At 50.7% G+C, this 13,469-nt stretch overlaps 3 protein-coding genes across 3 annotated transcripts; 2 read left to right on the forward strand and 1 right to left on the reverse strand.

Annotated features, from left to right (window-relative positions):
* Positions 1 to 215: 215 nt before the first annotated feature.
* Positions 216 to 2,278, forward strand: UCRPA7_6149 (putative heat shock protein ssb1 protein; the record flags this gene model as incomplete). The annotated part of the gene is made up of 4 exons (XM_007918689.1): positions 216 to 258; positions 362 to 539; positions 597 to 762; positions 821 to 2,278. The coding sequence occupies 4 exons, from the start codon at positions 216 to 218 to the stop codon at positions 2,276 to 2,278; spliced, it is 1,845 nt and encodes a 614-aa protein (XP_007916880.1).
* An 879-nt stretch (positions 2,279 to 3,157) lies between these two features.
* Positions 3,158 to 4,003, forward strand: UCRPA7_6150 (hypothetical protein; the record flags this gene model as incomplete). Its single annotated transcript, XM_007918690.1, has 1 exon — positions 3,158 to 4,003. One exon carries the CDS (start codon positions 3,158 to 3,160, stop codon positions 4,001 to 4,003), a length of 846 nt encoding a protein of 281 aa, XP_007916881.1.
* A 1,603-nt stretch (positions 4,004 to 5,606) lies between these two features.
* UCRPA7_6151 (hypothetical protein) lies at positions 5,607 to 5,897 on the reverse strand (the record flags this gene model as incomplete). Its single annotated transcript, XM_007918691.1, has 1 exon — positions 5,607 to 5,897. One exon carries the CDS (start codon positions 5,895 to 5,897, stop codon positions 5,607 to 5,609), a length of 291 nt encoding a protein of 96 aa, XP_007916882.1.
* Positions 5,898 to 13,469: the final 7,572 nt, after the last annotated feature.

Here is a 13,469-nt window from a genome sequence, read left to right on the forward strand (position 1 = left end):
TGCAGGTGGTGGGAGATATCTTGCGCTAATCCGTTTCAGGACGGCAGTGGGGAACCTGGGAAGGCGAGGGACTGGACCGAAAAAAAAGTTCCACCGCCAAAAATTTCAAAAATTGTGAACTCTCAAATCTGCCCCACGTTGATTTTGGGTCTCTCTTCTTTCTCCTCTTCACAACCTTTCCTCTCCTCCCTGAGAAAGATCACATCGTCGCAACCATGGCCGAAGAAGTGTATGATGGTGCCATCGGCATCGATCTGGGTATGTATATTTTCTCCTCCATCCAGCAATTGCAATGACATCCTCCATCTTGCTGTCGGGAATGCGCCTCGCTGACCGATTGTCCGCCTTTTTCGCTCTACAGGTACCACCTACTCCTGCGTTGCCACATACGAGGGTAACAATGTCGAGATCATCGCCAACGAGCAGGGTAGCTTCACTACCCCCTCGTTCGTCTCCTTCACAGAGGAGGAGCGATTGATCGGTGAGGCTGCCAAGAACCAGGCTGCCATGAACCCGGTCAACACCGTCTTCGATGTCAAGTCAGTAGACCCAGCTTATATATCAAAATGATCTCTCGCTGACCTGCATTCATCCAGGCGACTGATTGGCCGTCGTTTCGACGACCCTACCGTCAAGAAGGACATGGAGTCATGGCCCTTCAAGGTTGTCGACGAGGATGGCAACCCCAAGGTCCAGGTTGAGTACCTCGGTGGCACGCACACCTTCTCCCCCCAGGAGATCTCCGCCATGGTCCTCACCAAGGTAAGAACCTTCGCCGGTACTATTGTAAAATTTTCTATAATTCTAACGACTTCTTTAGATGAAGGAGATTGCCGAGACCAAGCTCGGCAAGAAGGTCGAGAAGGCTGTCATCACTGTCCCGGCCTACTTCAACGACAACCAGCGTCAGGCCACCAAGGACGCCGGTGCTATTGCCGGTCTCAACGTCCTCCGTATCATCAACGAGCCTACCGCTGCTGCCATTGCCTATGGTCTGGGCTCTGGCAAGTCCAACAAGGAGCGCAACGTTCTCATCTACGATCTTGGTGGTGGTACTTTCGATGTCTCCCTGCTCAACATTCAGGGTGGTGTCTTCACCGTCAAGGCTACTGCTGGTGATACTCACTTGGGTGGTCAGGACTTCGATACTAACCTGCTGGACTACTGCAAGAAGGAGTTCACCAGGAAGACCAAGAAGGATCTCAGCGGAGATGCCCGTGCTCTGCGAAGACTCCGAACTGCTTGCGAGCGTGCCAAGCGTACCCTCTCCAGCGGTGCTCAGGCTCAGATCGAGATTGACTCCCTCTTCGATGGCGAGGACTTCAACATCTCTGTCACTCGTGCCCGTTTCGAGGACCTCAACCAGAAGGCCTTCGCTGGCACCATCAACCCCGTTGAGCAGGTTCTTAAGGATGCTAGCATCGAGAAGAGCGCAGTTGACGAGATTGTGCTCGTTGGTGGTTCCACCCGTATCCCCAAGATCCAGAAGCTTCTGAGCGACTTCTTCGATGGCAAGAAGCTCGAGAAGAGCATTAACCCCGATGAGGCTGTTGCCTACGGTGCCGCCGTCCAGGCCGGTATCCTCTCCGGAAAGGCCACCTCTGCCGACACCTCTGACCTCCTTCTCTTGGATGTCGTTCCTCTGTCTCTTGGTGTCGCCATGGAGGGCAACATCTTCGCCCCTGTCGTTGCTCGTGGGCAGACAGTGCCGACCCTGAAAAAACGAACCTTTACCACCGTCGCTGATAACCAGCAGACCGTCCAGTTCCCCGTTTACCAGGGTGAGCGTGTCAACTGCGAGGACAACACCTCTCTGGGAGAGTTCACTCTTGCTCCCATTCCTCCCATGAAGGCTGGTGAGCCCGTTCTTGAGGTCGTCTTCGAGGTCGACGTCAACGGTATCCTCAAGGTCACTGCCACTGAGAAGACCTCTGGCCGCAGCGCCAACATCACCATTAGCAATTCTGTTGGCAAGCTCTCATCCAGCGAGATTGAGAACATGATCAGCGATGCCGAGAAGTTCAAGACCAACGATGAGGCCTTCAGCAAGAGATTCGAGGCCAAGCAGCAGCTTGAATCCTACATCTCCCGTGTCGAGGAGATTATCTCCGACCCGACTCTGTCCCTCAAGCTTAAGCGCGGACAGAAGGAGAAGATTGAGCAGACTCTCAGCGATGCCATGTCCCAGCTTGAGCTCGAGGAGTCCAGCGCTGATGACTTGAAGAAGAAGGAGCTGGCCCTCAAGAGACTTGTAACCAAGGCCATGTCCTCAAGATAAGCGAGCTCTTCTTGAGTTTGCTTGCTGTCATCGACCATTTCCATCGACGAATCACGATGTAGTCTGAACAGCCTACGAAATGATTTTGGCATGACTGGTTTGAATTGCCAGGAAACGAAACGCATCATGACGCAGTGTGATCTGGGACCTAAAAAGTTGGAGGCAGCTGGACTTGAAACTGGCTGGTTGTCTTTGGTCATTTCTTCTTATCGTTTGTTCACTTGGCAGTCACGACATGGAGGGGACAGAATCCCCAAGATTGACGATGCATTGCTTCCTTTCTCTCCTAATTCCGCCCTCACCCACGATCTCTCTCCTGCTCTCACTCCCTACACACGAAACCCACTCGGCGCAATGCATGTAGACTAGGTAGGGAGGACGGCCCTCAAAATGGTATACTGGTCTGAATAAAGGAAGTTGCCAAGACATCTTTTTTATCTTGTTGCTATTGTGATATGCTGTGTTGTAACATTGAAAAATTGCTGCATTGTGATGAGTGTCTGAAGTGCCTTGGGCATCCTTCGCGAATCCAGGGCCATCATGTTAGTTGATGAATCATTAATCATTGAGGTTGTCTCGAAGTTGAGTAATTGAGCCGCAGTTCTACGTGAATGGAATATGAAGTTGTTAATTGTCGGTGTAAGTTTGTCGTCGCTGGCAAAAATGGGTCAGTTTCCGTGGCTTGGGCGAATCCCAATACAGCGTTAGGACGTGCAGTCTTGCCACTCTGCTTAACTCTCACTCTACAACACCAATTACCGTACGCATTGGCTGTCTGACCGGCATCGGCATCACATCGTCTTTCAAGAACGGATGGTCTATTTTCCAGAGACCATTAGCTGCCATTTCTGGCCCAATTCACATCGATCAGAGTAAATCATGTCACTTTGCACATTCTCCTACTTCTTCGATCTACCGCCAGAGATTCGTGAACAGATCCTCCAGTATCTATGCATCTATCCCAAAGGCATCGAAGTTGGCCACGCCGCCTCTGATCGCGATGCAGACAAGCCCCAGCCGCTCAGCGCGTGGGCCGAGTGGTATGAGCCCAGGGCGCCCACGATCATCCAGTATGTGCTGGATTTATTCCTCGTGAACCTCCAGTTCTACCGTGAGGCATCGGCGATCTACTTCGGCCAAAACGTCTTTCATCTCCATGCCGTTGGCCGCCGCAACAAGGGCTCGCAGTTGCTGGATCCTACGGCCGGCCTGCTCGCCGCCGAGGCATTCAGGCCATCAAGGCGGCGCATCCGGCACGCCGTGCTCCATCTACGGCGGCTGAGTGGGCAGTTTCAGACGGACGTCGCCCCGGCGCTGTTCGACATGATTCTCAACGGCAACCTGCGCATCCTCGAGTTTCACTTCGCGCCGCCGTTCAGCAGTAGCTGGAATCTACACGCATCAACAGTCGGCGTGACAGACCCGTCACCGGCCTATCTAGCCCAGAGCAGGCCATTCATTGAGCTGATGCGCCTGCTCACCGACCCGGATCTGGAGCGGGCCGGGGTCGCTGTCTCCGCCGCCCGGCACTGGAGGCTGTGGTGCTCGCTACATGCGAAGCCGTGCAACTCACGTGGGCACGAGCAGCCTTGCCTAAGCACGTGGGGTGCAGTCGGGCGCCGGGGAGCCTCCGAGGACGAGATGCTTGACGTTGACGTCGGCCAGCTAATAGCACAGTACGGAGAGATAGGCGACCAGTTGCGCATTTTCGAAGTTGGGGACTAGACGCGTCTACGTCTGCTAGGTCCCATTGGACCTGTGTCTGGGCACGTACAGACAATGTTGCCACGCGTCAGCAGGAGCAACTACGAGCATCTCACTACGACGGCCATCTGCCGTTGAAAGCCGTGGTGCTGCGATCTGGGGTGTGGTGCATTATATCAGACCACCGAGTCCCCGGGTCGCCCCGCAAACTGGCTGGCTCGATTCATGGGGGCAAGCCCCGGACGAGATGGCTCGAGAGACTGCTGTTTGCTCTCGACATACGGTCTATGAAGTTCTAGACAATGTCTGTCATTGCATCCCAGAGAAGTTCTCCAGCTCTCAGTCCTGGGGTGGCATTTGGAGTCGCTCTAGGCTTCTTGGATACCATCTCCAATAGTGGGGCATCAAAGTTCCGGAAGAGAGATCCGGGTGTCGTTCTCCTAAAAAAACATTTCCCCTAGAAATATACTCCGCTATTGTTTTGAGATGTCTCGTCGCTATCTTTACATTCTCAAACATATCTGGCGCTATGGACGATCGCCGCTATGACAGCCGATCATTACTTGGCAAGATTCACAGCAACGACTCCCCTGTCTGCGGATGCTGCCAGCTCAACACAAGCTTCACTACAGCATCGGGCTCGCAAAAGACTTTTCACGATAATTAGGTTGCCTCTTCACATGTATTAGAAGAGATGACAAGAATAATTTGGGCAACTGTTTTAGGCAGGTGCATCCAGAGCTCAAAGAGGGCTGAGAAGTGTGCCGTGGCTCTCCAGATACAAGTGCATCCATCTTGCATCCGAAGGCTCCCTATCAAACGGCCGAGCTAATGCATAGATGGGTGCATTTCGCACTTTACTGGTCAAGCTGGGCATCATGAATTTTTGCATTTGTACACATGCATTCTGCTCTCCTGCAGATGCTTTTGGATTTCTGCGCTTGTAAACTTAGCTTGGGAGCGCGGGATCTCACGGATCTCACTAAGACGACTTCTAAGCCGGGCAAAAGGAGAGAAGGCTACGGGTGGAAATCGGTTTCCCCTCTCAACTGAATCAGTGTGTAATTTCACAGGCGTTTTGACCCAGCATCTGCCTGGTTGCTGAATTATTATCCATTCGTCATTTGTCAGTGGAATTCCACAATTGATAACCTTGATAGACAGTTTCAAACCGCGTCAGCCAGTCTCCAGTGCCACCGACGATCTCATTCACACCGCACATCCACAAAGGTACACGGTCGCACGGCAACTTCGCAAAGGCTCTTGGCAACTTGTAGATAGATTGATTCCTTGTACAATACGTCTCAGAGCATACTATTGATAGTCCTCGAAATAGAAAAGCAAAAAAGTGATAATCATTGCGCCGTTTCAGCCGAGCTTGGCTCTGTTCCGTCTATAGTTATCCGTTCATACCTTTCTCCCAATTTGCTTCGTAACTCCTGTTCACCAATAAAGCTGATATTCGCCATATCCGTTCATAACGTGAAATAAAGATAACGTTGTGGTGGTATTTTGTCACTTTTCGGTTCGTCGCATCGTAATAAGTAACACAACCCTGCAGCAGAAATGAAGTGTCCCTTTGCACGCCAGCCTTTGATATCGTGATTATTCATCGAGGTGTGTTCTACTCGATGGCAACCTCGTGCCAGTCGCCCTTGTGATCACCAGCGTGCTCGCCGTAGTGAACGGGAGCGAGCTTCAGGACGCGCATCCGTGCTGCACCTCCGTTGCTGCTCTGAGAGGAGGTGCGTCGCTTGGTCGGCTGAGGCGCCTTGGGGTAGGAGTTTGATGTGAGAGGCGCCAGAGACAGGAAGGTGTGAGGTGTGTGCTCAGCGGCCTCGGGGATGAAAGCCTGAGCACGAACATCGAGCTCACGGAGCTCCTCGACGCTTGGAGTTGTTGCAGTAGACGACATATTGGCTTTGGTTGTTCGTTTGTAGAGTGGAGAGTTGTCTAAGTCAAGCACAAGGTTTGGTTGAGACTTGTAAGATGAAGATGGGAATATAACACTTTCTGGATAGCCAGAGAATAAGTGATCCGAGGAAGCCGTTTGATGTAATAAGACAGAGAACCAAGGAGCGAGTCAGACATGGGAGAGGAAGAAGCGTGCTTATAAACTTCCAAGAAGAGCAGTCGTACTCATCCCAAGCGTCGGTTCCACCCGAGCCTAGACGCCAGCCTACTGGGCTGCAATAACATGAGACCTGGCCCCCCTCCAAGTTTCGATTTACAATTTCACATGTGTGACGACCCCAATATCCCTGAGCCGCTGGCCGCGCCAGTTTCAGGGAATGTACCATGATATGACCTAGCGACCCAGACATGGTGGGGATTGCACCTCCGTGATTGGAGTTGTACTCTTCTATCAGGTACAGCCCCCCGGCACCTCGCACGTGGGGCTGCCATTGGTTAGGACGAAAAAGAAAAGGTCCCGTGAGTAAGAAATGCCTTTGCTATCCGCGCTGTCCGCGGGGTGCAAGCGGCGTGTCAAAACCGAGTGTCATTTGTGCGACAGCTGGGAAGCAAGCAACGCCATCTCACGATGGAAGAGGTGTCAAATGAAGCATCAACAAGAGATTCACTTTGATATCGACGGAGACTGTGGGGACCGCCTGCGGCTCCGTGCCAAACCCGGGGCCGTCCACAGGACGCGGTTTTCCAGGGTCCCTTCGGGCCTCGGGAAACGTTGATTGGGTGGTCCGGGAAGCACAAGAGGATTTCTCGGGAGCTACCTCGTCGACAGATACAACGAAGAGCATACCACACCACAATCAGGCACACACACCATGACATGTGGAGTGCGGGGGAGCTCTCCGCAGCATCTGTTCAGGTTTCTCCAATCTTAACACCATGGCGCATAATCGTCTTATTCGGAGGTCTATATGTGCCTGTTGTCGCAGACCGAGGCTAGCCGCACGGCGCATTTTACCTTCGTAAGGTGGAAACTCTACCAGAGGAGGTTTCTGGCGGCACGGACACTCCCATGATGCTGCATTGGTGGCGGACCCAGAGGGCTGAAGAGCACGAGATCGTTCGTGCGCTTTGCGATTTTGACGCTTGCCCTTAGTAGAGAATTGCAAATGACCAGATTACTGACATCTACTTCTCCGCCAGGATATCAAACCTTATCTATTAAAGGGTGAAGATACTCAATATTACAAGTCGTAACACTCCATCAGATCTCGAAGGTTCTGTTTATTACTCCAGGTCTTTCAACTTCTACAATGGTGGTAACCTCTCGTTGAGGAGGTAATGCTGTCGGTGCGGAACTGCCATTCATTACCCTGGCGAAGGAGTATTGCTATCCAACATAGGCAGCTATACAGAAAGAGTAAGCTTGTATTGCCGCCACAATCATACATGAACACAGTACAAGCCAATCTCACCCACGAGTATGATTTCAATGTCTTCAACCCGGCGACCGACGTGGAATCATTGTGGTCCATACTTTCGGGAGGAGATATCAACACCTAGAGAGCCGTCAAATCTGATGACGTCTTTCAGATGTTTCATCGAACATCTGGCGCCCGTGTCTGTGAAAGTCTCGTCAGTCACAGAGCCATACGACAGGTGATTTCTTAACTCAAGAAGACAAAGTCACTTTGGTTGCCTACGGTGCGGATCGCAGTAGTTCTGCCTGTCTGTGCATGGAGTTGATTGGTGATGAATACTCATCGGACTCGCTCCGCTCTCCGAGGTTCAAAATCGTGAAAGAGTGGATGGCCATGGTTCTCCTGTGGCACTGTCCCGCCCGAGGCAGTTTCTCGCGGGCCGTCGCATCCACTGACTAGCATCATGGACAGATCCGTCTCGAGATTAGCATGTTTGCCAGCACACCCGTGCAATCTCTTCACCGCAGCGTGGAGCATGGGTTTTCACCAAGAACGCTCATGCACGGTCTCCGGTCACAACTCTGCAGGGAGATGCTGCACAAGATGAGTACTTCAGGGAGACTTCATGGCGGAGAGCAGCTGATGAGATGCTCCATTCGGGCATCTAGACGATGGGCATGTTTTGGAGAAGTTGGCGGTCTGCAAGTTGGGTCACTGTGATGAGACGGCATAACAAGAGTGTCCAAAGTGGGACATGATGTACGATCAGCGGGTCATTTCCTTTCAGACAAGAAGGAAATATCCCGCTAATATCGGTACCGGATGGTTGACTGGAGGAGGTTCGTTTGTTGGCAATGTGGTCGGTGAGCTGCCTGTGGGTAAGGGAGGGTGACGAGGGGGCACCCACCAGCTCAGGCAGGTGTTGCGTCCAGCAATTCACTGAGGCCCCTGTCTCCACCTCATTGATTCCAGGAGAGCCGGTCCGTCTTGGGGCGGCAGACATGCTGCATATTGAAAGTATAGAGGCGGTGGACAAGGTGTCAGGCCCAGATGTGAATCGAGTTGCAGAATCCATGCTTAGCCTTTGCTGCTAATACTACTGCGGCCGGGATCTCAGACTGGTATCTGGGTGGGTTTCATGGGTTAAAGTGCTCTGTCATGACGGGGATATGTCTCCAAGAGTATTTAGGCAGCTCAAGGGCATATCTTTGCCTACAATGATACCATGTCGACGTGGAAATGCTAGCATATGGGATTCTCGACAGGGGCTTACCGCGGAAGTAAGCCGAGTTCTAACAAGCTGAACACACGGGAAGTCCTGTCAAGAGCTTGCGAGATCCACATCAAGACCTATTGAACAAAAGAATCGCCGGCCGTGAAGGTGAAGCTTACTATGTATCCGATCCAAGAATGGGTGGGAGAGAATCCGGGGGCGGTTGACAGCGGCCTGTGATTGGCTGGAGTTGTCGCTTGACGCAGGGCGATGCTCAAGAGGCGTCTCGTTAACGCCCCAACCCTGGCATTGGGAAACTCGGTAATGATTTCTCATCATGATCTATGCAAAGTCCTGGTGCTTTCGACAACTTGGCTGATTCCCATGGTCAGTAATCAGAGCTTCACTGTAAAGTATTCTCGCGCAAATTACCGAAAGATACGGTTGTGACGCCACGATAGGGAAGGCTTAGGCGCTCAGGCCATTGTTCAATAGCATCAACTTCGGAGTCTGTGTAGAACGCTTTGAACCATGTCAGCAAGTCACAACTAGAGGATCACTCGTGTCTGTTTCAACCGAGGCGCACAACAAAAACGTCTCATTAACGGTTTCACTCTCGGCCTTACCAAAGTAGGTTGCACGTTGTATCCGTATTCAAGGTTATTGCCGTCAAACCAGCCTATAAGATGTTGGGGATATATGCCCGGAAAGCCTAGTCAAGCCAAGGTCGTGGGAAAATCAACAGTAGTGGAACCAAGGCCGTTGACAGCTAGGTATAGGCTTAAGCGGAGACAGCCTTCGAATGACTCCTCTGGCATAGATGACAAGAAGGTGCCATAGAATGTGGAGCTACCAAGGCTGGTAATGTCGGGCTTGCAGTAAGGCGAATCTAAGTGAGCATGGCAGGGCTAAATTGCAATCAAGGAGGCATCAGCTAGCCCAACGTGCAAGAGGAGAAACACCAACACGTAAACCATTCGTAATATGATGCGAAAGCATAGAGACATCAGGGAAATCTAGTCACAGGTGGTGACATGAAGCTGAATGCCGGACGGGGACAGCCGAGGAGGGGATGGCCGCCTGAACGGCCGCATGAGAGGCGTGTTGGTCGTACCGGGTAGTTGGCAGCCTACAGAGCCCCATGGCCCCCTGTCTGCCTCGAAGAAAGATGTAGTGCCTTGATTGCTCGTAAAGTAATAGAGCATAGCCAGAATGTATTAGCAATAAGTTACTGACGCCAATTATCCGTGCCCAAAGTGTTAATGAGGGAAGAACGTTTTCCTTGCATTCTGATTATAGTGTTCCGTGGTTTCAGTCTTCCTGAAAGCTTAGATAGATGGAGATCCAGAAAAGGAATTTCATAACATTAGGACAGATGTAAGTAATAGTAAGGCGAATCGAATAGATGGCTATCATGGAAGCGGGAAGAGATGATGGGAGATCTAGCTGCGATCTTCGGGCGCCACAATATGAGACCAGAACACTCCTCGCCTGGACTTGTCCACTTAGTGGCGTTGGTAGGTACAAATCTCTCGATCTGCGTTTCCATGAGTACGGCCACGACAATTCTGACGGTCTTTTTTCCTAGCTGAGAGGATATAACAAATGTTGAGAGTTGCAATACACATCAAAATCTCGAAGATTCGGTCTATTACCTTGTATTCTCACCTTCTATCAAGGTAGTAATCCCTCGTTGAGTAGATAATGGTACCCTGGTCAAACCAATATCGATTACCCTTCTGCCAGACGTCACCAAATTCATCATTTCCGTACCATTGTTTCGGTACACAAAGGGCCATGTTGGTGATTAGTCTGGCAACTAGTCATCCTAATCTGACTTATGAGTCTGATTCAACCTGTAATCAGACTGCCCAAAAACAAGTCTTCGATACATAACCCCCTTCTGGCGAATCCAACGGTTTTTGGCAGGGTTGACAGTCAGGCGGCGATTCGCCTTGATCAGAACCAAGACCGTATTGTTCCCAATTTACGCAGGTATCGCTATCTATGCGCCCCAGTTCCCATTCTGACTCATGATCGTCTGTGAAACTTGTATGATCTGAGTTTGATTCTAGGACAGATCTCTCGCTATGAGCGGAGCATGCGTGTATGCGGCGGCTCACAGATGCTCACCATGCGTAAACCATCGCCGCACCTTGATCACGAGATCAATTACTTCCTTTCTATATTCATGCACACATGTGAGAAGACTGTGGCATAAATACTGACTTCTTTGTTTTCCTTAGTCGGTGAACAGGTAGCTATCATAGCTCGTTTATCACCCTTCAGGCAAGGTCCAACTTGAGAAAAGGTCACGGGTATGAGGGTAGGATTGTGGTCACTGATGCTCACAACTCCGTTGGAACGCTTTCGAGACCATTCTTCAGGGTGCTATCAATTTTCATGCATTCTTATCACACGAGGGCCCCTGCGGGAAGTACTTGATGCGTCAGACGGATGCACACGTATTCTCTAAGCCACGAATATCAGATATTGGAAGATATTTCAAGATTACTGTATGTCTTCCACCGTTTAATCTCAGCATGTGTGTCCAAGCTGTTGGGGTCGCACCTGGGAGCATGCCGAAGCCTTGAATTGGTTAACCCCTATTCTATACCGCCTAGGGATATGCCAGAGTGCGATATCTTTGCGATCTGGAAATTGAGGGGTTCCTAGTCCAAGAGTACAAGCAGGATATGCATTGATCTGTATTTCGTGGTCAAATCACGCCGGAGCAACTTTCCGCGCTGATTCCCCCTCTTGTGTTCATGTCCCCTGAACCCACTCACATGTATACTCAATTTTCGGCTTCAGCACATCAAGACCTCACGGCACTTTCTGGAGTCACATCATCAAGTGACCTAGTTGGTGGCCCATGACCGTTGCGGATGAAGTTGAGGGTGTGAACAGGCGACGCTTTCCAGCCGAAAGCGGTAGACTGTGTGCTATGAGGCAGGAAAAGGCGACGAGACTTCCACAGCGCTCGTCCAATCAATACGAAAACACTGTCTTTGCATCTCTCTGCGTGAATCAACAACGCCTAAAACGCCACCCATCACGGTAGATAGCACTGCAGAGAGCCTATCAAAGACAGATGCCGCCTCGAGGACAGTTGAACATGGTGTGTTGGAGCAAGGGGATGTCGGACGTAAGGACTTACAGGCACCATTCTCCAGTGTTAAAAGCCTTTCCTCGAAACACCCCATGACTTGCTCTATTTGCATATGCTTGTTGGATGTGGAAGATTAGCATCTGAAGGTCATTTCATCACATTAGCTCCGCACCACCTGCATCTATCCCGCCCCATCGGCGACGACTTCCTAATTATACAGTGGTGAGAGTCCTCAATGCACATCAGCACATCAGACAATTCATGTACTTCCTAAGTACTCACTCGCCTTGCCCATGATGCAGGCTGCCTCACGTTACCTAAAGGACGCATGCTTGACCTAGTCGTCACAATCTCCAGTTACTCAAATCAAAACGGACGCGCAACCAACCGCACAAATGACTACTAGTTTGTGTCCAACCAACATCTTTCTAGTTCCAAATTGGAGATTGGTGAGTTTAGTGTGCATTACGAACACGCTGTGACTTCTCCGTTGAAAGAATCACGTCTTCCACGTATAACGATGTCTATATAAAGGGCATCCTTCGCGCAATACTGAGAGACTTTGATTTACACTGCTCCTCTGACTTGAGGTCACGAAAAAGCTGTTTCTCCAATCAAATAAATTTTTCATACAATCTACACACCAGCTGGCATTCCGTGCACGAGCAGGATATAGACCGCACGCGTCTTATCGACAACGTCCTTAATACAAGATCACGAGAATATCCAACACCACAATTCAACATGTGTCTTTGGTATGCGACTGCCTGGGCATGCGGTTACATAGAGCCCCCAGAGAGGTGGTTGGCTGTTCGTGCTGGCCATCTGGAAGTTTGCCCCAGGCCAGCCGCACCGACTAATTATAACGTCCTTACGAATATGTGCCCCTACCCGGACCATCAGCAGTATCATACAAAAAAGTAAAGCAATGTTGGTAAGGCAATTCTCGTATATATCTCTTTCTTATTCCTCCGTTAGTCAGGAGTTCAAGCTGATCACAGAACATGGCGAACAGACCTTCTTGAATCAAAACCGAAGTCTCGACAGCTCCGTGGCACACCACTCGTACTTCAGTATACCTCATAGAGGTCTTGATCATTTCTACGTACCTAGGTATCGCGATAGGTAGTTGGTGTGAGCGGCGAGGGTGGGGCCTGGTGGCATGTCTTACAAACTGCGGTCGCTGTTGGTCTGACTTGGAGGAGGCCTGGGCCAACAGTTCGGTTTTATGAGTAGGCTCATACGTTCATTTGTTGAACCCGTTGCATCAAAGGAATCTGTACGACAGTTATATGGGTGGATTGTGTTCATTTCGATTTATTGTAGAGTGTTCTTCTCTATTCAGCTGCGCGGATCTTGTTATCACTCCTTTTAACAAGGCATACAAATCAATTGTTCAAGCAAAGCCCCATTCTTCGCCCTTGATTCTTTTCCCAAATTCATATGAATGCTTCAATCCAGATTTGGACTCGCAGATAGTGTCTGCGTCCGCCGCGATTCAATTGTGGTTACAGATCCCACAAGTGATTACCGACCAACTTCACTCAGCCAATATCGGATAGGCTGAATCCCTCAGCCTAGATGTCCTCAATATGTCCAATGATCGGTTCCAACCTGCAAGTGATATCACGGCCCGCAATTAGTCGAGCTGTACTAATGATTCAAAGTACGGCGTGGATGGCCACGCTGGGGGCGGCCCGCCAACACCAACAAGGTAGCGTAACTCGAAGCCTCACTGTGACCCGGACAAGGGTTGGCAGCCTTAGACCGTGACTTAAGTAAATCCTAGCTCTTTATTGTCACACTGAAGCACTTGGAGAGTGGATAGTC

This window comes from Phaeoacremonium minimum (genome assembly GCF_000392275.1).
Source record: "Phaeoacremonium minimum UCRPA7 unplaced genomic scaffold PA7_03_scaffold_454, whole genome shotgun sequence".
Lineage (NCBI taxonomy): Eukaryota > Fungi > Ascomycota > Sordariomycetes > Togniniales > Togniniaceae > Phaeoacremonium > Phaeoacremonium minimum.